Below are 25,810 nucleotides of genomic sequence, written 5' to 3'. Positions count from 1 at the left end.
AAAAAAATTATTTTTTATCTTATGCCAAAAAATAATATTTAATAAATTTTAAGTAGATATAAAATTTAATACATTAAAACCATTTTTATCACTTTAAAAAAGAATTATATAAACTTTAAAGAAACAATTCATTGTCACTGCAAATTGAATATAAATTGTGTAGTGTTTTGATTTTATAAAATATTGATGGTCATTTAAGTCATTTTAACAAAAAAGCAAGTGGAGTTTCACTTTCCGTTCAATTTAGGAGTGATTACTTTTTTGGTGGGTCCCACTCACATACTTTCTTTCATTCACTTCATGATAGTAAACCAAACAAAGGAAAATGGAATATTCTTTAGTCTTTCCCTCCTTCCTCTTTCTTTCCTTCAAGTTTCATTAAAACCAAACACACTGTTAAGTTTGAGCTCACGGATCTGCAAGTGGTTTTATTCAGTCTGACACCGACCGAAAGTTACATTTATTTCTTCCAGTAGATTGCTTTATATTCTACTAGTACTCCATTATTACTATAGGTGTAGTTGGCACATTTTAAGACCATTTACAATGGTTGAAAAACTTAACACCCACTTTTTCAACTCCCAACACTCCACATCATTTTCTCTTTCTTCCACCTAATAACTCAACACCCATTCAACTTTTACCCTCTCCAATGGTTTTTCACTCAACACCCTACCCCACCACTTTTTATTTTCATATTCTTATTTAAATTTTATTTTTATTTTTATGATTACATAAAATTACAATTATCGAGTAAAATTAAATTAAAATAATAAATACTTAATAATTTATTTTTTAATTTTTTGTAATAAAAACAAAATTTATTTAAATAATTGGATACGATACAAATCATCTTAAATTAATTTAAAATACAACACATAATTAACGTAATTAGTACGTTACAAATAATTTAAAATGCAATACAACACACAAGTAACGTAATTAGTACGATACAAATAATTTAAAATGCAATACAACACACAAATAATTCAATCACGGAACATTCCAAACTTTGTCCATATGTGCTTCACTAGATCGGCTTGCAATTCTTGATGAACATTTGGATCACGGAACTCTGATCTAGCACGCACATGATTTGCAAAAGCGGGTAACACCTCGGTCGAGTATGGTTGTGGTGCACTAGATCCACTTTCCCCAGATTGCTCAAAATCGGTCCAACGTTGAGAATATGAATCTCGTTCATCCTCAACAATCATATTATGTAATATGATGCATGACCTCATGATGATACCCAAATCAGCTATGTCCCACAAGCGAGCTGGTTCACGGATGATTTTAAATCGAGCTTGGAGCACTCCAAATGCACGTTCGATGTCCTTCCGATATCCCTCCTGAAATTTTGCAAATAATTTATCGTGTTCACTTTGAGGAAGTCTAATCGATTTGACGAAAGTTGGATAAGAAGGGTAGATACCATCAGCTAGATAGTATGCCATATTATATGGATGTTGATTCACAAAGAAATTCACACTTGGAGCCTTTCCCTGTTCCACGTCATCAAACACTGGTGACCGGTCTAGAACGTTTATATCGTTCAACATTCCCGGACATCCAAAAAAGGCATGCCAGATCCATAGGTCATGAGATGCAACTGCTTCAAGAATAACCGTGGTGGTTCCCTTATCCCCTCTAGTAAATTTTCCTTCCCATGCTTTAGGACAATTTTTCCACTCCCAGTGCATGCAGTCAATACTCCCAATCATCCCTGGGAACCTCCGCATTTCACTAACATGCAGTATTCTTTGCAGGTCATCTTGGGTTGGTGCTCTCAGATACACTTGCTCGTACAAGCGTATGATTCCTTTACAGAATCTACGTAAGCACTCCAATGCTGTAGTACCTCCTATTTTGATGTACTTATCGACCGCATCTGCTGCCACACCATATGCTAACATTCGCATTGCTGTGGTACATTTTGCTAAGGGTGATATACCTTCTTTATTGGCTGCATCAACTCGCTGGGTGAAGTAGTTATCACTACTTGAAAGGTCCCCAACGATTCGAAGGAAAACATTTTTTTTCATCCAGTACCGACGACGAAACATTGCATCGTTATATGTAGGCTCATTGGCAAAGTAGTCGTCAATTAGTCTTTGGTTTGCCGCTACATGATCTCTATTGAGATATTTTCTACTACGAGGTGAAGGATAGAAAAACACTTAGAAAGGGGGGGTTTGAATAAGTGTAGCTTTAAAAACTTGACCGATAAAAATAAATTGCACAGTTATTTTTATCCTGGTTCGTTGTTAACTAAACTACTCCAGTCCACCCCCGCAGAGATGATTTACCTCAACTGAGGATTTAATCCACTAATCGCACGGATTACAATGGTTCCCCACTTAGTCAGCAACTAAGTCTTCCAGAGTCTTCTGATCACACACTGATCACTCCAGGAACAACTGCTTAGATACCCTCTAAGACTTTCTAGAGTATTCTGATCCACACGATCACTCTAGTTACAACCTGCTTAGATAACCTCTAAGACTTCCTAGAGTATTCTGATCCACACGATCACTCTAGTTCCTTACAACTTAATGTAATCAATTCTAAGAGTATTACAATTGCTTCTTAAAAGCTATAATCACAAACTGTGATATTTCTCTTAACGTTTAAGCTTAATCTCACTAATATATTACAACAGCAATGTAGTGAGCTTTGATGAAGATGAAGATTCTGAGCTTTGAATAGAACAGAGTTTCAGCAAGTTAATATGAGTTGTTTTGTTCAGAATCGTTAACCTTGCTTCTCATCAGAACTTCATATTTATAGGCGTTGGAGAAGATGACCGTTGAGTGCATTTAATGCTTTGCGTGTTCCGTACAGCATCGCATTTAATGTTATACGCTTTTGTCAACTACCTCGAGCCTTGTTCACACTATGTCTACTGACGTTCGTTCCTTTTGTCAGTCAGCGTAGCTTGCCACTTGTACTTCCTTCTGATCTGATGTTTGTGAATACAACGTTTGAATATCATCAGAGTCAAACAGCTTGGTGCAAAGCATCTTCTGATCTTCTGACCTTGAAGTGCTTCTGTGCGTGATACCATCAGAACTTCAGTGCTTCTGATCTCATGTTCTTCTGATGCTTCCATAGACCCATGTTCTGATTCTGCTTCGACCATCTTCTGATGTCTTGCCAGACCATGTTCTGATGTTGCATGCTGAACCCTTGAGACAAAGCTTCTGAGCGCTGAATTATGCATAATCTTTATATATTTCCTGAAAAGGAAATTGCATGCATTGGATTAGAGTACCATATTATCTTAAGCAAAATTCATATTATTGTTATCATCAAAACTAAGATAATTGATCAGAACAAATCTTGTTCTAACAATCTCCCCCTTTTTGATGATGACAAAAACATATATAAATGATATGAATTTGCGATCAGAAAGAGCAGACGGCAAAAAACAAATTACACAGCTATAGCATAAGCATGTGAATATGTCTCCCCCTGAGATTAACAATCTCCCCCTGAGATAAATAATCTCCCCCTGAAATAAATACTCGAAGAACTTTAATAAAAGACTTCCCTGATTATTTCGGTAGAGACGATCACATAAGCTTCTGTCTTCAGAGAATTCATAGCTTCTGACTTCTGCTTCCATTGGACAGCTTCAGAACTAGAATTTCTTTAGATCCTTAGAACACTCACAGCTTCTGATTCCTGCTTCCGTTTAGGACAGCTTCAGAACTTGAATTTCTTTAGATCAACAGAACATTCACAACTTCTGATTCCTGCTTCCATCTAGGACAGCTTCAGAACTTGAATTTCTTTGATCTTCAGAACATTCACAGCTTCTGATTTCTGCTTCCATTTAGGACAGCTTCAGAGCTTGAGTTTTCTGGATCTTTAGAACATTCACAGCTTCTGATTTCTGCTTCCCTCGGATAGCTTCAGAGCTTTGAATTTCTACCAACATCACTTCATGCTAGATTTGTATCAGAACATTGTTGAATGTACCAGAGCATCATCAGAGCATCTCTTCATCCTGAAATGTTACAGAACAAAAACTAAACGACAAAAGTCAGCATGAACGAGTCAGAACATAAAATGTATATTAGAACACATGATATGTATCAGAGCCATATAGGCTAAAATAATGTATCAGAGCAAATAGAATTTTGTCAGAGCAAATAGACAAATATGGATCAAATTCTATTATCAGTGCTTCTGATTCATTCTTCTTTCTTGCTTCTGATTTCTGAAGCTTGACAGCACTCAGCTTGCTTCAGTTTCCATGAGCTTATTCTTTTTACAGAATAACGCTTCTTATGGTTTTGCTTCTTGTGTTTGCTTTGAAGATTCTCTTCACTTCTTTATACCTGCAAAACACTTAAACCATATAGAACTTGCAGTTCTTGTTAGTAAATGTGTGGGAGCTTTACCCGGCAACTGATAGATTAATCAAATCATTTATCATTTATCTTCTCCCCCTTTTTGTCATAACATCAAAAAGCATAAAAGATTTAGATGCAAAGCAAGAGACAAAAGGAAAGAAACACACGGAGGAGGAAGATGATTTCATTGAAGTTCAAACATCAGGTACAGAAGTACATGAAGATAAGTAAGATCAGATGCACAAAAACAGATGCAACGAAAAGAAAGAAACAACACAGACTCAATCTAAGATGGCCCTAGCCTTGACAGGATCTTGGCCAGCATCTCTTGAACCTCATTGTTGTGTCCATCTTGCCTCACCATGAAAGCTCTAAACTCAGCATTGAGTGAGCTTTGCTCATCCTGTCTCTTCTGAATTTCTTCCAGAGTCCTTGCAAGACGAGAAGATTCATCAGAAGAAGCTTCACCGCTTTCAACCACAGGAATAGCAACTTGATCTGTAGCTTCCATGGATAGATCATTTGCAGGGATTTCCTCAACAGGATCTGATTCAGCAACATGATCTTCAACCTCTGCTTCTTGCATAGAAGCATCTCCATATTCTGCAGCAGGAATTTCCGAGTCTCCATTCTCAAGTGCCTGAAGAATGGCAGCTAGATTCCTGGGAGCAGAAGGACCTTCACTTTCTGGTGGGTCAACAACTTCTGGAATGACCAAGCTTGGGTCTTTCTCAGAAGGGTTTTCCCTCAGATAGTCAAAGAGAGTCTTGAAGTCTCCGAGCAGAACAGGATAATCAGGAATAAAGATAACAATATCCCTGCATGGATTTTCTTCCATTTCAGCAGCCAGTCTTAATTGTTCCATCTCATCCAAGAAGGGCTTCTCTTCCAACAGATGTCTTCCTTTGAGACTAGCAAACCAGAAGTCTTCATAATTCCTCAGAATTCCACGAGGTCGTGGGGCAGCAGCCACTAGTCTTTTCTGTACTCCCATTGCTTCTTCTTGAAACACCTTGCGAAATCTTTTCCAGATATTTCTTGTAGAAACATCATTCAGACCATTTAGGAAGGCTTCCTTCAGAAGGTCTAAGCCATTGATTACCTCATATCTGAAAAGTTCCAGGTAGGTAGAGAGTTCAGGTTCAGGCGGATTGAGGGTGAATTTGTAGTCCGGGTAGAGAGGACAAAAAGGTTTTGATTTTCTGGTAGGTAAGGGATTGGATACAGAAGGTGGAGGTGCGGTGGATGAGGAGGAGGGAATAACTGAGAGAATGATTGATGAGGATGGATTATTTGTAAAGGGAATTGGTGAGAAAGTCTTATCAGAAGGAGTTGGGGGAAGAATATTTAGAGGAGTGGGATTTAGAATGGGAGAGGAGGAGGTTGATGGAGAAGGATTTGGTAAGGTGAAGTTTATTTTTGGTTCAGATGGAGGTGATTGGAAGGATGGTTTAGGGACAGAGGGAGGTGGAGTAAAAACCTTCCTGGAGATTTGCACAGAAGAAGAAGATCTGGTTCTGCGAAAGGAATCTCTAATCCTTTTCTCCCTTCGTTCTTCAGAGTCCACCTTGTCAGGATCAAAGGTGACTCTCAACTTCTTGGCTTTCTTAGCCTCATCTTCTCGGGCTTTTCTTTTAAACCTAGCCTTTTGTTCCTTCTGATCCTTCTTCAAAAGGTCAGCCTTGGACGCAAGTACTCTGCCACGGATCCAAGCAGGATCAATATCTGATTGCTTCCTAACAAAATCTTCCAGGTAAGACTTGACAACCTGATGCAGTTCTTCTTGAAACAAGGAGGCAAAACCTTCAACAGCAACTCTTCTTGAGAGAATGTCAGGAAAGCTTGGGCACACAGAAGGTACATTTTGAATGAGTTCTAATCTGAACAAATCCACACCATTGAAAATGGGACCTTGAACTACTCCAAGCAAATGGGATGCATTGAGTTTTCTGATGGAGTCCAGCACTTTGCTTTCAGTAAGAATGTCTGAAATCATTCTTCCAAACGGAATAGTCATTCTTGAAAGATGAGGGTACTTCGCCCTTTCCTCTTCTCTTGACTCAAAGATTGAAGTCTTCAGATTCTCAAACAGAATGTGAGAAATGTTGATCTCAGTCTTTTTGCCAATGCAGAAAAGAATGTGCTTGTGATCTGGACTGATGTAAGAAGAGGAGAGCATCCTTTTTCTGTGATGAAGAGAACCCAGAATAATCTCAGCCCATACTCTATAAAATGGCCTCAAGGTGCCTGTGTTATTCGAGTCAATCCCAGAAGACTGAGAGATTTGTTTTTCAACTATCGACCAATCAACAGATGCATGTCGAAAACCAGACCAACCTTCTTCATCATTCAGATTGTATAGCTTCCTGATCAGTTTTTCAGAGATAACCACTTCATGCCCTAGCACGAATGAAATGATGGCCGTTGGGGTAACCGTTGCATGTACCCAGAAATCCTTCACAAGATCAGGATAAATTGGACCAACCAATCTATTAAGGTACTTGGACCATCCTTGCTCAAGGATTCTTGCATCACACTTAAAGCCATTCGCTTTAAGATTGTTTAAGTCCACAGCAGTTTCACATAAAACCTCCAAGTCCTTCGTGGGTATCAAGCAAGTTTTCAAAGGAGCATATTCATAATTTCGTAGAAGGATTTGTGAAGAAGTAAGTCTTTCTTTTGAGGAAGATGAACAAGAGGAAGAGTTCATGATGATTATGTCGTAAGATTAGAACAAAGACTAGGGTTTGAAAAAGAAAAACAGATGCAGCGAAAAAAAAATGTACAACAAAATAGAGAGAAGGAGAAAAGAATGAAGTTGAAGCGGGCTATTTAAAAGATTTGAAAATAATTAAATCATTTTGCATTAAATGAGAAATGACATTAGGAGAGATAGCATGGTAAATGAAATGATTTAATACAGTTACCTAGGTCGGCGTCTTTTCAACTGCACGCTACGTACTGACCGTAGAGACACGTGTTCATCATCAGATAATGGATGACAGGTGTGAAATATTCAATAGGCTTTACACCTTCTGATTTCGATCACTGCTTCTGAATTGATCAAGTTTCTCTTCTGGAAACACTCCTTCTGAAGTGTGCTGATGTAAATCTGAATGATCTTCTGATCCATTACTTCTGATATACACAGCTTCTGGAGATTCACTTCTTTGTTCTGCAGCTTCTGATAAGACAAAACTGTATCTGCAGAAATTCTTAAGCTGCTTTGTTTCATCAGAAACAAGTTTATCATCAAACCAGATATTTATTGATTCGTCCACAATCAATGTTTCAATATTGTATATTCTGTAGCATTTAGAGCATTCAGAATAATCAAGAACGAAACATCATTGCTTTAGAAACAAACAAAACAGATGGTTCCAAGACTAATAAACTTTCTTTTCTGATCTCCTACGAACATAGTTTCTTCAACAGATTTAAGTACCAGAACTTGGAAGACAGTCCTTCTTCCCTTCAAGTGTTGAGACCAACTTGAGTCCAGGTGACATGACATGTTGACTTTTATCTTCTTTGTCGCCAAGAGAATCTGCAAAAGAAATAGTCTTTTTCTTTGGTACCCACATCTTCTTGGGTCCTTTCTTGTTGGTTCTCCTCAAGTTCTGATTGAACTTGGGTTTGACATTGTAAGCAATAGGAGGAACATCATGATAATTTTTAATGTGAGTTTCATGATATTTCCTAGGTTGTGTCACATGCTTTTTGGTGTGTGTTATGTGAAAACTTTGAGCATGTGAAGTGTGCCTAATATCATGGGAGTGGCCATACTTGAACTGATCATACAATGGCTTGTATGTGATTTTCATTTCATCAACAGGTTCAAGTTTGTATGGGGTTTTACCCTCAAAACCAATGCCGACTCTTTTGTTTCCAGACACATCATATATCATAGAAGCTAGCTGACTTCTGCCAATACTTCTAGATAAGAACTTCCTGAAACTTAAATCATATTCTTTCAGAATATGGTTTAGACTAGGAGTGGATTTTTCTGAATCAGAAGGAGATCCAACATTATTGGATAATTTTAAAAGTTTTTCTTTTAATTCAGAATTCTCCAACTCAAGCTTCTTTGTTTCAAATTCAAATAGCTTTTTCAGCTTTTTGTATTTGAGACTAATCTGAGACTTGAATTCCAGAAGTTCTGTTAGACCGGAAACTAACTCATCTCTAGTAAGTTCAGAAAATACCTCTTCAGAATCTGATTCTGATGTAGATTCTGATCCGTCATCTTCTGTCGCCATCAGCGCACAGTTAGCCTGCTCATCTTCAGAGTCTGAATCATCTTCTGACTCATCCCAGGTTGCCATAAGACTTTTCTTCTTATGAAACTTCTTCTTGGGATTTTCCTTCTGAAGTTTTGGACATTCATTCTTGAAGTGTCCAGGCTCATTGCATTCATAGCACATGACCTTCTTCTTGTCAAATCTTCTGTCATCAGAAGATTCTCCACGTTCAGATTTCTTTGAACTTCTGACGCCTCTGAACTTCCTTTGCTTGTTCTTCCAGAGTTGATTTAGCCTTCTGGAGATCAAGGACAGTTCATCTTCTTCTTCAGATTCTGATTCTTCAGGATCTTCTTCTCTTGCCTGAAAAGCATCAGTGCATTTCTTGATATTGGATTTTAATGCAATAGACTTACCTTTATTTTGAGGCTCGTTTGCATCCAGTTCAATTTCATGACTCCTCAGGGCACTGATCAGCTCTTCCAAAGAGACTTCATTTAGATTCTTCGCAATCTTAAATGCGGTCACCATAGGACCCCATCTTCTGGGTAAGCTTCTGATGATCTTCTTTACGTGATCAGCCTTGGTGTATCCCTTGTCAAGAACTCTCAATCCAGCAGTAAGAGTTTGAAATCTTGAAAACATCTTTTCAATGTCTTCATCATCCTCCATCTTGAAGGCTTCATATTTCTGGATTAGAGCAAGAGCTTTAGTCTCCTTGACTTGAGCATTTCCTTCATGAGTCATTTTCAAGGACTCATATATGTCATAGGCCGTTTCCCTGTTAGATATCTTCTCATACTCAGCACGAGAGATAGCATTCAGCAAAACAGTTCTGCATTTATGATGATTCCTGAAAAGCTTCTTCTGATCATCGCTCATTTCTTGCCTTGTCAGCTTTACGCCACTGGCATTTACCGGATGTTTGTAACCATCCATCAGAAGATCCCATAGATCACCATCTAGACCAAGAAAGTAACTTTCCAGTTTATCTTTCCAGTATTCAAAGTTTTCACCATCAAATACCGGCGGTCTAGTATAACCATTGTTACCGTTGTGTTGCTCAGCAGAGCCAGATGTAGATGTAGACTTTGCAGTTTCATCAGCCATCTTTTACTGAAGCGTTTTTCTCTTCCTGAATCTTTTCTAAACACGGTTAAGTGCTTGCACCTTAGAACCGGCGCTCTGATGCCAATTGAAGGATAGAAAAACACTTAGAAAGGGGGGGTTTGAATAAGTGTAGCTTTAAAAACTTGACCGATAAAAATAAATTGCAAAGTTATTTTTATCCTGGTTCGTTGTTAACTAAACTACTCCAGTCCACCCCCGCAGAGATGATTTACCTCAACTGAGGATTTAATCCACTAATCGCACGGATTACAATGGTTCTCCACTTAGTCAGCAACTAAGTCTTCCAGAGTCTTCTGATCACACACTGATCACTCCAGGAACAACTGCTTAGATACCCTCTAAGACTTTCTAGAGTATTCTGATCCACACGATCACTCTAGTTACAACCTGCTTAGATAACCTCTAAGACTTCCTAGAGTATTCTGATCCACACGATCACTCTAGTTCCTTACAACTTAATGTAATCAATTCTAAGAGTATTACAATTGCTTCTTAAAAGCTATAATCACAAACTGTGATATTTCTCTTAACGTTTAAGCTTAATCTCACTAATATATTACAACAGCAATGTAGTGAGCTTTGATGAAGATGAAGATTCTGAGCTTTGAATAGAACAGAGTTTCAGCAAGTTAATATGAGTTGTTTTGTTCAGAATCGTTAACCTTGCTTCTCATCAGAACTTCATATTTTTAGGCGTTGGAGAAGATGACCGTTGAGTGCATTTAATGCTTTGCGTGTTCCGTAGAGCATCGCATTTAATGTTATACGCTTTTGTCAACTACCTCGAGCCTTGTTCACACTGTGTCAACTACCTCGAGGTAGTTGACAAAAGCGTATAACATTAAATGCGATGCTGTACGGAACACGCAAAGCATTAAATGCACTCAACGGTCATCTTCTCCAACGCCTATAAATATGAAGTTCTGATGAGAAGCAAGGTTAACGATTCTACACCAAAACAACTCATATTAACTTGCTGAAACTCTGTTCTATTCAAAGCTCAGAATCTTCATCTTCATCAAAGCTCACTACATTGCTGTTGTAATATATTAGTGAGATTAAGCTTAAACGTTAAGAGAAATATCACAGTTTGTGATTATAGCTTTTAAGAAGCAATTGTAATACTCTTAGAATTGATTACATTAAGTTGTAAGGAACTAGAGTGATCGTGTGGATCAGAATACTCTAGGAAGTCTTAGAGGTTATCTAAGCAGGTTGTAACTAGAGTGATCGTGTGGATCAGAATACTCTAGAAAAGTCTTAGAGGGTATCTAAGCAGTTGTTCCTGGAGTGATCAGTGTGTGATCAGAAGACTCTGGAAGACTTAGTTGCTGACTAAGTGGAGAACCATTGTAATCCGTGCGATTAGTGGATTAAATCCTCAGTTGAGGTAAATCATCTCTGCGGGGGTGGACTGGAGTAGTTTAGTTAACAACGAACCAGGATAAAAATAACTTTGCAATTTATTTTTATCGGTCAAGTTTTTAAAGCTACACTTATTCAAACCCCCCCTTTCTAAGTGTTTTTCTATCCTTCAATTGGCATCAGAGTGCCGGTTCTAAGGTGCAAGCACTTAACCGTGTTTAGAAAAGATTCAGGAAGAGAAAAACGCTTCAGTAAAAGATGGCTGATGAAACTGCAAAGTCTACATCTACATCTGGCTCTGCTGAGCAACACAACGGTAACAATGGTTATACTAGACCGCCGGTATTTGATGGTGAAAACTTTGAATACTGGAAAGATAAACTGGAAAGTTACTTTCTTGGTCTAGATGGTGATCTATGGGATCTTCTGATGGATGGTTACAAACATCCGGTAAATGCCAGAGGCGTAAAGCTGACAAGGCAAGAAATGAATGATGATCAGAAGAAGCTCTTCAGGAATCATCATAAATGCAAAACTGTTTTGCTGAATGCTATCTCTCATGCTGAGTATGAGAAGATATCTAACAGGGAAACGGCCTATGACATATATGAGTCCTTGAAAATGACTCATGAAGGAAATGCTCAAGTCAAGGAGACTAAAGCTCTAGCTTTAATCCAGAAGTATGAAGCCTTCAAGATGGAGGATGATGAAGACATTGAAAAGATGTTTTCAAGATTTCAAACTCTTACTGCTGGATTGAGAGTTCTTGACAAGGGATACACCAAGGCTGATCATGTAAAGAAGATCATCAGAAGCTTACCCAGAAGATGGGGTCCTATGGTGACTGCATTCAAGATTGCAAAGAATCTGAATGAAGTTTCTCTGGAAGAGCTTATCAGTGCCTTGAGAAGTCATGAAATAGAGCTGGACGCAAATGAGCCTCAAAAGAAAGGTAAGTCTATTGCATTAAAATCCAATATCAAGAAATGCACTAACGCTTTTCAGGCTAGAGAAGAAGATCCTGAAGAATCAGAATCTGAAGAAGAAGATGAACTGTCCTTGATCTCCAGAAGGCTAAATCAACTCTGGAAGACCAAGCAAAGGAAGTTCAGAGGCTTCAGAAGTTCAAGGAAATTTGAACGTGGAGAATCTTCGGATGAAAGAAGATTTGACAAGAAGAAGGTCATGTGCTATGAATGCAATGAGCCTGGACACTTCAAGAATGAATGTCCAAATCTTCAGAAGGAAAATCCCAAGAAGAAGTTTCATAAGAAGAAAAGTCTTATGGCAACCTGGGATGAGTCAGAAGATGATTCAGACTCTGAAGATGAGCAGGCTAACTGTGCGCTGATGGCGACAGAAGATGACGGATCAGAATCTACATCAGAATCAGATTCTGAAGAGGTATTTTCTGAACTTACTAGAGATGAGTTAGTTTCCGGTCTAACAGAACTTCTGGAACTCAAGTCTCAGATTAGTCTCAAATACAAAAAGCTGAAAAAGCTATTTGAATTTGAAACAAAGAAGCTTGAGTTGGAAAATTTTGAATTAAAAGAAAAACTTTTAAAATTATCCAATAATGTTGGATCTCCTTCTGATTCAGAAAAATCCACTCCCAGTCTAAACCATATTCTGAAAGAATATGATTTAAGTTTCAGGAAGTTCTTATCTAGAAGTATTGGCAGAAGTCAGCTAGCTTCTATGATATATGCTGTGTCTGGAAACAAAAGAGTTGGCATTGGTTTTGAGGGTGAAACCCCATACAAACTTGAACCTGTTGATGAAATGAAATTCACATACAAGCCATTGTTTGATCAGTTCAAGTATGGCCACTCCCATGATATTAGGCACACTTCACATGCTCAAAGTTTTCACATAACACACACCAAAAAGCATGTGACACAATCTAGGAAATATCATGAAACTCACATTAAGAATTATCATGCTGTTCCTCCTATTGCTTACAATGTTAAACCCAAGTTCAATCAGAACTTGAGAAAATCTAACAAGAAAGGACCCAAAAAGATGTGGGTACCTAAGGATAAGATTATTCCTATTGCAGATATCCTTGACTGCAAAAAGGACAAAGCACAACATGTCATGGTACCTGGACTCTGGATGCTCACGACACGTGACAGGAAGAAGGTCTATGTTCCAAGACCTGGTGCTTAAGTCTGGAGGAGAAGTCAAGTTTGGAGGAGATCAGAAGGGCAAGATAATTGGCTCTGGAACTATAAAGTCTGGTAACTCTCCTTCCATTTCTAATGTACTTCTTGTAGAAGGATTAACACATAACCTCTTATCTATCAGTCAATTGAGTGACAATGGTTATGATATAATCTTTAATCAAGAGTCTTGCAAGGCTGTAAATCAGAAGGATGGCTCAATCCTATTTACAGGCAAGAGGAAGAACAACATTTATAAGACAGATCTGCAAGATCTTATGAGTCAGAAGGTGACTTGTCTTATGTCTGTTTCTGAAGAGCAGTGGGTCTGGCACAGAAGATTAGGTCATGCTAGTTTGAGAAAGATTTCTCAGATTAACAAACTGAATCTTGTCAGAGGACTCCCTAATCTGAAATTCAAATCAGATGCTCTTTGTGAAGCATGTCAGAAGGGCAAGTTCTCCAAACCTGCATTCAAGTCCAAGAATGTTGTTTCTACCTCAAGGCCATTAGAACTCTTGCACATTGATCTGTTTGGCCCAGTCAAAACAGCATCTGTCAGAGGGAAGAAATATGGATTAGTCATCGTAGATGATTATAGCCGCTGGACATGGGTAAAATTCTTGAAACACAAGGATGAGACTCATTCAGTGTTCTTTGATTTCTGCATTCAGATTCAATCTGAAAAAGAGTGTAAAATCATAAAGGTCAGAAGTGATCATGGTGGTGAATTTGAGAACAGATCCTTTGAAGAATTCTTCAAAGAAAATGGTATTGCCCATGATTTCTCTTGTCCTAGAACTCCACAGCAAAATGGGGTTGTAGAACGAAAGAATAGGACTCTGCAAGAAATGGCCAGAACCATGATCAATGAAACCAATATGGCTAAGCATTTCTGGGCAGAAGCAATAAACACTGCATGTTATATTCAGAATAGAATCTCTATCAGACCTATTCTAAATAAGACTCCTTATGAATTGTGGAAGAATAGAAAGCCCAACATTTCATATTTCCATCCTTTTGGATGTGTATGCTTTATTCTGAATACTAAAGATCATCTTGGTAAGTTTGACTCCAAAGCACAAAAATGTTTCCTTCTTGGATATTCTGAACGCTCAAAAGGCTACAGAGTATACAATACTGAAACTTTGACTGTAGAAGAATCAATCAATATCAGGTTTGATGATAAGCTTGGTTCTGAAAAACCAAAGCAGTTTGATAATTTTGCAGATTGTGATATTGATATATCAGAAGTTGTTGAGCCAAGAAGCAACGCATCAGAAGCAGAGCTTCTCAGAAGCAAAGAATCGGAAGATCGAGTATCAGCTTCTCTGGAGAATCTAAGCATTTCTGAAGAACCATCTGTCAGAAGATCATCCAGACTCGTCTCTGGTCATTCAGAAGATGTCATTCTTGGAAAGAAGGATGATCCAATCAGAACAAGAGCATTCCTTAAGAACAATGCAGACTGTCAATTAGGTCTTGTATCTTTGATCGAGCCAACTTCTGTTGATCATGCTCTAGAAGATCCAGACTGGATAATTGCTATGCAAGAAGAACTGAATCAGTTTACAAGGAATGATGTTTGGGATCTTGTTCCTAGACCTGATGGATTCAATATAATCGGTACAAAATGGGTCTTCAGAAACAAGCTCAGTGAGAAAGGTGAAGTGGTAAGGAACAAAGCCAGACTGGTGGCTCAGGGTTATAGTCAGCAAGAAGGAATTGACTATACAGAAACCTTTGCACCAGTGGCCAGGTTAGAATCTATTCGTCTATTAATTTCATTTGCCACTCAACATAACATCACTCTCTATCAGATGGATGTTAAGAGTGCCTTCTTAAATGGTTATATAGATGAAGAAGTTTATGTCCATCAACCTCCTGGTTTTGAAGACTCTATGTCTCCTAATCATGTTTTTAAACTAAAGAAATCATTGTATGGATTGAAACAGGCTCCCAGAGCTTGGTATGAACGCTTAAGTTCTTTCCTTCTGGATAATGGTTTCACTAGAGGAAAAATGGACACTACTCTCTTTTGTAAAACCTTTAAAAGGGATATTTTAATTTGTCAAATATATGTAGATGATATTATTTTTGGAACATCTAATGCTACACTTGGAAAGGAGTTTGCTGAGTCTATGCAGGCTGAGTTTGAAATGAGCATGATGGGAGAACTCAAGTATTTCCTTGGAATACAAATAAATCAAACATCAGAAGGAACATATGTTCACCAAACCAAGTATGTGAAGGAACTTCTGAAGAAGGTTAATCTTCTAGACTGCAAAGAAGCCAAAACTCCTATGCATCCAACATGCATCCTAGGTAAGGATGAGGTAAGTAAGAAGGTAGATCAGAAGTTATACAGAGGTATGATTGGATCTCTTCTATATCTGACTGCTTCTAGACCTGACATTCTGTTCAGTGTTTGTTTGTGTGCTAGATTCCAACCAGATCCTAGAGAATCTCATTTAACTGCTGTTAAGAGAATTCTAAGGTATCTGAAAGGTACTACTAATGTTGGCTTAGTTTACAGAAAATCTAAAGAATACAACTTAGTAGGATTCTGCGATGCTGACTATGCTGGAGACAGAATTGAGAGAAAGAGTACTTCAGGAAGTTGCCAATTTCTTGGAAGTCATTTGATCTCCTGGTATAGCAAGAAGCAAGCAACTATTGCTCTATCAACAACAGAAGCAGAATATGTCGCTGCTGCTGGTTGCAGTACACAGATGCTCTGGATGAAGAGTCAGTTAGAAGATTATCAGATATTTGAGAGTAACATTCCTATATTCTGTGATAATACTTCTGCTATATGTTTATCTAAGAATCCGATTCTTCATTCAAAAGCTAAACATATTGAGATTAAACATCATTTCATAAGGGACTATGTTCAGAAGGGCGTTATATCTTTAAACTTTGTTGATACAGACCATCAATGGGCTGATATTTTTACAAAACCCCTGGCTGAAGATAGGTTTAAGTTCATTCTGAAGAACATCAGTATGGATTTATGCCCAGAATGAGAAGATGAGAAGTTCTCATGTATGAGTATCTTCTGAAATGAAAATGGACTATTTTTTTTAATCAGAAGTTCTGATTGAAATCTTTTAGAAATTATGATTCGGTTATTTCTAACGTTTCATTGTCTAAGTTGATTCAGAACCTCTTTTAAAGCAAAACAGCTGTAACGTTTTATCTCGGGATGGTAAACCTGTCGTTACTATTCATGGATAAGCGCGCGTGCAGTTGAAGGGACGCCGACCATAGGTAACTGTGCTAGTCACCTCATTTGTCTTTATTATCTCTCCTCACGTCACGTAACATTAAATGTTTTTCATCATTTACTCTCTTTCAGTTTTTCTTTATATTCTTCAAACTTTTTTCCTTCCCTCTCATATTTTCTCTATTCACTCTATCTTTTTGCATTCATATCAAACCCTACCCGTTCATTATCTGCAAATCCATCATGAACTCCTCATCAAGCCCAGGAAACCATGGAAAAGATCAAAACAACAAGAGGAAAGCTGTTGAATCATCTCCCTCCAAACCCAAAAAGATAAAGATCACCTATGACCCTCTCAAGGTGAATCCATTCGAAGCAATGTTATCTGGAAACTATTCTAGACGTGTGTTTCATCCACCTGGTGAAAGCCCTCCATCATCTCCATCTTCTTCCTCATCTTGTTTCCTTTTGGACTCAACTTCCTCTTCATCTAACCTTTCCTCTTCCTCAACCCATTCCGAAGAAATCTCTTCATCTTCACCCGCTAAGAATGTTGTCTCTGATAAAGATTGTGGAAGATCTGCATCAGAACCAAGTCTCCCTGACCCCTCGCCTGGAAGCCCAAGAAGCAGTCAATGAGGCGTTTCACTCCTTCATGGCATGCTGGCACAGACTTTGTCTTAGCTAGGGTCTTAGGATTTGGTCTTAGTAGTTTTTCTTTCCTTGTTGCATCTGCTTGTTAAACATAGGAACCTTTTGTAATATCTTTTTTTTATCAATGAAAAGTTTCTTTGTTTTTACATTCCAGTGATTTTATTTGTCGTTTTAATCATCTGAATCTTTTGAAATATTCTTTTTTGATGTTATGACAAAAAGGGGGAGAAGATAAATGATAAATGATTTGATTAAATCTATCAGTTGCTGGGTAAAGCTCCCACACATTTACTAACAAGAACTGCAAGTTCTATATGGTTTAAGTGTTTTGCAGGTATAAAGAAGTGAAGAGAATCTTCAAAGCAAACACAAGAAGCAAAACCATGGAAACTGAAGCAAGCTGAGTGCTGTCAAGCTTCAGAGATCAGAAGCACTGATAATAGAATTTGATCCATATTTGTCTATTTGATCTGACAAAATTCTATTTGCTCTGATACATTATTTTAGCCTATATGGCTCTGATACATATAATGTGTTCTAATATACATTTTATGTTCTGACTCGTTCATGCTGACTTTTGTCGTTTAGTTTTTTGTTCTGTAACATTTCAAGATGTAGAGATGCTCAGATAATGCTCTGGTACATTCAACAATGTTCTGATACAAATCTAGCATGAAGTGATGTTGGTAGAAATTCAAAGCTCTGAAGCTATCCGAGGGAAGCAGAAATCAGAAGCTGCGAAGGTTCTAAAGATCCAGAAAACTCAAGTTCTGAAGCTGTCCTAAAGGGAAGCAGAAATCAGAAGCTGTGAATGTTCAGAAGATCAAAGAAATTCAAGTTCTGAAGCTGTCCTAGATGGAAGCAGGAATCAGAAGCTGTGAGTGTTCTAGGGATCTAAAGAAATTCTAGTTCTGAAGCTGTCCTATGGAAGCAGAAGTCAGAAGCTATGAATTCTCTGAAGACAAGAAGCTTATATGATCGTCTCTACCGAAATAATCAAGGAAGTCTTTTATTAAAGTTCTTCGAGTATTTATTTCAGGGGGAGATTATTTATCTCAGGGGGAGATTGTTAATCTCAGGGGGAGACATATTCATATGCTTATGCTATAGCTGTGTAATTTGTCTTTTGCCGTCTATTCTTTCTGATCGCAAATTCATATCATTTATATATGTTTTTGTCATCATCAAAAAGGGGGAGATTGTTAGAACAAGATTTGTTCTGATCAATTATCTTAGTTTTGATGATAACAATAATATGAATTTTGCTTAAGATAATATGGTACTCTAATCCAATGCAATTTCCTTTTCAGGAAATATATAAAGAGTACGCATAATTCAGCGCTCAGAAGCTTTGTCTCAAAGGGTTCAGCATGCAACATCAGAACATGGTCTGGCAAGACATCAGAAGATGGTCGAAGCAGAATCAGAACATGGGTCTATGGAAGCATCAGAAGAACAAGAGAACAGAAGCACTGAAGTACTAATGGTATCACGCTCAGAAGCACTTCAAGGTCAGAAGATCAGAAGATGCTATGCACCAAGCTGTTTGACTCTGATGATATTCAAACGTTGTATTCACAAACATCAGATCAGAAGGAAGTACAAGTGGCAAGCTACGCTGACTGACAAAAGGAACGTTAAAAGCTACTAAAGGCTACGTCAGTGGACACAGCGTGAACAAGGCTCGAGGTAGTTGACAAAAGCGTATAACATTAAATGCGATGCTGTACGGAACACGCAGAGCATTAAATGCACTCAACGGTCATCTTCTCCAACGCCTATAAATATGAAGTTCTGATGAGAAGCAAGGTTAACGATTCTACACCAAAACAACTCAAATTAACTTGCTGTAACCCTGTTCAAATCAAAGCTCAGAATCTTCATCTTCATCAAAGCTCACTACATTGCTGTTGTAATATATTAGTGAGATTAAGCTTAAACGTTAAGAGAAATATCACAGTTTGTGATTAACGCTTTTAAGAAGCATTTGTAATACTCTTAGAATTGATTACATTAAGTTGTAAGGAACTAGAGTGATCGTGTGGATCAGAATACTCTAGGAAGTCTTAGAGGTTATCTAAGCAGGTTGTAACTAGAGTGATCGTGTGGATCAGTAGACTCTAGAAAAGTCTTAGAGGGTATCTAAGCAGTTGTTCCTGGAGTGATCAGTGTGTGATCAGAAGACTCTGGAAGACTTAGTTGCTGACTAAGTGGAGAACCATTGTAATCCGTGCGATTAGTGGATTAAATCCTCAGTTGAGGTAAATCATCTCTGCGGGGGTGGACTGGAGTAGTTTAGTTAACAACGAACCAGGATAAAAATAACTGTGCAATTTATTTTTATCTGTCAAGTTTTTAAAGCTACACTTATTCAAACCCCCCCTTTCTAAGTGTTTTTCTATCCTTCAAATTTATGGAGATCAAAGTGATGAACTTGAAGAGTTTTTAAAGTGAGAAGTTTGCTGGGAGGAGAGGTGAATTTATGGAGATCAAAGTGATGAACTTGAAGAGTTTTTAAAGTGAGAAGTTTGCGAGGAGGAGAGGTGATTTTATGGAGATCAAAGTGATGAACTTGTGGGCTCCGAGGAGAGTGGAAGATAAAATTTTACATGGTCAAATGGATTGCCTCTTCTAGCCAATTCAAACAACAATATACCATATGTGATGTTTGGTTAAGAGTAGTAGATATCTTTAATAAAAGAAGATGAAAAATTCATATCAGTACAAATGAAGAAACCTACACTCCCACACACCAACATCATCAAATTATATTTTATCAAACACTTCTATCACCAGAGGGACTAATTCATAGAATGCATGTTTTTGAGGAAAAAGCGGCCCTTATTATAGAGTGCTCTTTCTCTTCTTTTTATTCTAAACAAAGTAGATTTTTTTTGTTACCAAGAGAACTGCACGCGATTCTCTTTTTCTCCACTCCCTGCATTTGAACATCATCATTTTCTTAAATTTACATGTCAATTTATCAAACATATTTAATTTAATTTAAAGAATTTAAAACAAACCTTTTAATTTAATGTTAATTTGTATTTTAATAGATATAAAATAATACATTTAACTCAAAATATAAATATAAAAACGTCCTACCATTGAGACTACTCACTAAATAAATTTATAATATTTTTAAATATTGAAATATAAATTTAATAATATTTTAAAGTCTAATTATATCACATTTTTAAAAAATTACAAAATATAAGCTGATGTTAGTGTGACTATAGTAATCAATAATATAAGAGATTGCATATTTATGTCATTGGATGCTCTAAAAAAGATGGAGAAAGAGAAGTGAAGTTTTCCTATTAACAAGTTTCGAGGTGGAGCGTCAAGCGTGCTTGACATAGCACTCTTTATTGACATGCTTTGCGATTTGTATTTCTCCGACTGATCCGACTAATAAATTCGGCCATAAACTTAACTGCTTAAATAAACATATTAATCCAGTTACGCCTTTAGAATAATACCGATAAATTCCGACTTCAACTAATTCCAACGAATAAATCCTTGATTAATTTAATTAAATAATTCATTAAATTCACGGAGTTACAGTAGCACCCACGACCACACCATCATCCACTGCGTACGAGAAGGAGGTGGAAGCATCCGCGGGCTGCAGCCACACTATCTCTGAATCCTATATATATATGTATAAAGACATTTTCAAGTTTAAAATTATAAGTATTTATGTAGCATTTTTATATTTTAAAAGTATTGGAAAAATTTTTAACATCATTATATATAACACTCTAATAAATAAAAAAATATTAAAATTAATAAAAAATTTATTTAAAACTTGTTTAAATAAATTTATTTGTGCCTGCCTTATAGTATAATTAATTTTGTGAAATTGTTTTAGAAAAGAAAATTATGAAAACAACTTAATAATGATATTTTTCATAAGCTTTTCATAATTTATAGGTATCAGTTTAAAAAAAATTATATTATTTACTAAAATAATTTAAATTTATTTTATCTTATAATTATTTATATATCTTTATAAAAAAACACTTAATTTAAAGCACTTAATGCAAATAAATAAATCTCTTATTCTTAAATTTATCACACAAGTAAATAAATTACTATTTTTAGTCAATTTATCTCTTAGACTTAAATTTATCTCTTAGACTTCACTATATTTTTTAAAATGTCAATTTGCAAACAATATAATTATATAATATTAATTTGTACTATGTTCATCAAAATAACAATTGTGAGACTCGCATCGGTGACGTCATGAAAAATGTGGGGGCATGACTATACTTTTAGTTGGGTCAAAAATTAAAATATATGATTAATGATTCAAATGAATTTTGCCCAGAGACGGAGCTATTCACAACAAAGTGTGGGTCCATGCCCCCACTATCTTTTAAACTTTTATACACATCATATAATTATATTATCATACTCACACCTCATATTATCACACTCACTCTCTATTATGTCCTTTTATGTCACTTGGTCTTTGCATACTCACTCTTTTATGTTAGTTGGTCTTTGCATTAAATATACAAATGTTATTTAATTAGTTGTGATATTTTAAGCTAATTACACGATCAACTCCTCAATGTCATACTATACTAGTATATATCATAGAAATTATTTCACGCACGCACGCGCGCGCATACATACACACACACACACACACACACACACACACACACACACACACACACACACAGATATATATATATATATATATATATATATATATATATATATATATATATATATATATATATATAAAATTTTATATTAAAAATATATGTATATATTTGCCCCCACTATATTTTCATATTATATATTGTTTAATGAAAAATAAAACTGTATGGTTCACTAAATTAATGATGATATTCACTTACTAAGAGATTGAGAATATTTAAAGGGTGATGATTATTAACATGTTAAATGATATTGTGAGAAATCTTTTTAATTTCTAGGCATGAAAAGATCTCAAAAACAAAATACTAATTAGAAATTTTTACTATATGTTATATAATGATATTGATAATGATCTTTTCCTTTTGTTTTCGCTTGGATTATTTTTCCTTAACGTTATTTATATATAACCCAAAGGGTCACGAAGCGAAATAAAAAAAACGGGGTCTAGACCACAAACGGAAAATTGCCCACCAATTGAAATTTAACATAAGTAAAACAAAGGGTTTTTGTCCAACTCATAAAAATTGCAATTGGCGTGAGAAATATTCCTTATAAAGGACCACCGCCAAACAACCGCCTTTCAACCCCAAACCACATCACGAGTGTCCCACTTGGAATTTCTAAAAATAAACAATAAAAGATGAACATTGCGAGACAACTTACGAAAATCGTGAACCCATTAACATCTTTATTTTCAAGGTTACTGCAACAAGAAGAAACGCACCTTGCTATTTTTTTCTTCTATTGAAATCTTGTTAACATATGTTATGCATTCTAGATTTTTCTTAAAAAGGAAATGTAGTATATAACAAATGTTCAAAGAAAAGTAATACCTGTCTGTATATGTTTAAAGTGAGAAGTTTGCTGGGAGGAGAGGTGAATTTATGGAGATCAAAGTGATGAACCTGAAGAGTTTTTAAAGTGAGAAGTTTGCGGGGTGAATTTATGGAGATCAAAGTGATGAACCTGAAGAGTTTTTAAAGTGAGAAGTTTGCGGGGTGAATTTATGGAGATCAAAGTGATGAACTTGAAGAGTTTTTAAAGTGAGAAGTTTGCTAGGAGGAGAGGTGAATTTATGGAGATCAAAGTGATGAACTTAAAGAGTTTTTAAAGTGAGAAGTTTGCGGGGAGGACAGGTGAATTTATGGATTTCAAAGTGATGAACTTGTGGGCTCTGAGGAGAGTTGAAGATAAAATTTTCAATGGTCAAATGGATTGCCTCTTCTAGCCAATTCAAACAACAATATACCATATGTGATGTTTGGTCAAGAGTAGTAGATAGCTTTAATAAAAGAAGATGAAAAATTCATATCAGTACAAATGAAGAAACGTACACTCTCACACACCAACATCATCAAATTATATTTTATCAAACACTTCTATCACCAGAGGGACCAATTCATAGAATGCATGTTTTTGAGGAAAAAGAGGCCCTTGTTATAGAGTGCTCTTTCTCTTCTTTTTATTCTAAACAAAGTAGATTTTTCTTTTGTCACCAAAAGAACTGCGCGTGATTCTCTTTTTCTCCACTCCCAGCATTTGGACATCATCATTTTCTTAAATTCACATGTCAATTTATCGAACATATTTAATTTAATTTAAAAAATTTAAAACAAACCTTTTAATTTAATATTAATTTGTATTTTAATAGATATAAAATAATACATTTAACTCAAAATATAAATATAAAAACGTCCTACCATTGAGACTACTCACTAAATAAATTTATAATATTTTTAAATATTGAAATATAAATTTAATAATATTTTAAAGTCTAATTATATCACATTTTTAAAAAATTACAAAATATAAGCTGATGTTAGTGTGACTATAGTAATCAATAATATAAGAGATTGCATATTTATGTCATTGGATGCTCTAAAAAAGATGGAGAAAGAGAAGTGAAGTTTTCCTATTAACAAGTTTCGAGGTGGAGCGTCAAGCGTGCTTGACATAGCACTCTTTATTGACATGCTTTGCGATTTGTATTTCTCCGACTGATCCGACTAATAAATTCGGCCATAAACTTAACTGCTTAAATAAACATATTAATCCAGTTACGCCTTTAGAATAATACCGATAAATTCCGACTTCAACTAATTCCAACGAATAAATCCTTGATTAATTTAATTAAATAATTCATTAAATTCACGGAGTTACAGTAGCACCCACGACCACACCATCATCCACTGCGTACGAGAAGGAGGTGGAAGCATCCGCGGGCTGCAGCCACACTATCTCTGAATCCTATATATATATATATGTATAAAGACATTTTCAAGTTTAAAATTATAAGTATTTATGTAGCATTTTTATATTTTAAAAGTATTGGAAAAATTTTTAACATCATTATATATAACACTCTAATAAATAAAAAAATATTAAAATTAATAAAAAATTTATTTAAAACTTGTTTAAATAAATTTATTTGTGCCTGCCTTATAGTATAATTAATTTTGTGAAATTGTTTTAGAAAAGAAAATTATGAAAACAACTTAATAATGATATTTTTCATAAGCTTTTCATAATTTATAGGTATCAGTTTAAAAAAATTTATATTATTTACTAAAATAATTTAAATTTATTTTATCTTATAATTATTTATATATCTTTATAAAAAAACACTTAATTTAAAGCACTTAATGCAAATAAATAAATCTCTTATTCTTAAATTTATCACACAAGTAAATAAATTACTATTTTTAGTCAATTTATCTCTTAGACTTAAATTTATCTCTTAGACTTCACTATATTTTTTAAAATGTCAATTTGCAAACAATATAATTATATAATATTAATTTGTACTATGTTCATCAAAATAACAATTGTGAGACTCGCATCGGTGACGTCATGAAAAATGTGGGGGCATGACTATACTTTTAGTTGGGTCAAAAATTAAAATATATGATTAATGATTCAAATGAATTTTGCCCAGAGACGGAGCTATTCACAACAAAGTGTGGGTCCATGCCCCCACTATCTTTTAAACTTTTATACACATCATATAATTATATTATCATACTCACACCTCATATTATCACACTCACTCTCTTTTATGTCCTTTTATGTCACTTGGTCTTTGCATACTCACTCTTTTATGTTAGTTGGTCTTTGCATTAAATATACAAATGTTATTTAATTAGTTGTGATATTTTAAGCTAATTACACGATCAACTCCTCAATGTCATACTATACTAGTATATATCATAGAAATTATTTCACGCACGCACGCGCGCGCATACATACACACACACACACACACACACACACACACACACACACACATATATATATATATATATATATATATATATATATATATATATATATATATATATATATATAATTTTATATTAAAAATATATGTATATATTTGCCCCCACTATATTTTCATATTATATATTGTTTAATGAAAAATAAAACTGTATGGTTCACTAAATTAATGATGATATTCACTTACTAAGAGATTGAGAATATTTAAAGGGTGATGATTATTAACATGTTAAATGATATTGTGAGAAATCTTTTTAATTTCTAGGCATGAAAAGATCTCAAAAACAAAATACTAATTAGAAATTTTTACTATATGTTATATAATGATATTGATAATGATCTTTTCCTTTTGTTTTCGCTTGGATTATTTTTCCTTAACGTTATTTATATATAACCCAAAGGGTCACGAAGCGAAATAAAAAAAACGGGGTCTAGACCACAAACGGAAAATTGCCCACCAATTGAAATTTAACATAAGTAAAACAAAGGGTTTTTGTCCAACTCATAAAAATTGCAATTGGCGTGAGAAATATTCCTTATAAAGGACCACCGCCAAACAACCGCCTTTCAACCCCAAACCACATCACGAGTGTCCCACTTGGAATTTCTAAAAATAAACAATAAAAGATGAACATTGCGAGACAACTTACGAAAATCGTGAACCCATTAACATCTTTATTTTCAAGGTTACTGCAACAAGAAGAAACGCACCTTGCT

At 35.5% G+C, this 25,810-nt stretch overlaps 1 protein-coding gene across 1 annotated transcript; it reads right to left on the bottom strand.

The window, feature by feature from the left end:
• Nucleotides 1-926: 926 nt before the first annotated feature.
• On the bottom strand, nt 927-20,087 carry LOC131649277 (uncharacterized). Its single transcript, XM_058919048.1, has 3 exons — nt 20,045-20,087; nt 1,666-2,179; nt 927-1,566 (listed from the first exon to the last, which is right to left on the bottom strand). The coding sequence occupies exons 1-3, from the start codon at nt 20,085-20,087 to the stop codon at nt 990-992; spliced, it is 1,134 nt and encodes a 377-aa protein (XP_058775031.1). The 3' UTR covers nt 927-989.
• Nucleotides 20,088-25,810: the final 5,723 nt, after the last annotated feature.

Source organism: Vicia villosa, linkage group LG2 (assembly GCF_029867415.1).
Source record: "Vicia villosa cultivar HV-30 ecotype Madison, WI linkage group LG2, Vvil1.0, whole genome shotgun sequence".
Lineage (NCBI taxonomy): Eukaryota > Viridiplantae > Streptophyta > Magnoliopsida > Fabales > Fabaceae > Vicia > Vicia villosa.
This window is presented reverse-complemented; position numbering and strand designations above follow the sequence as displayed.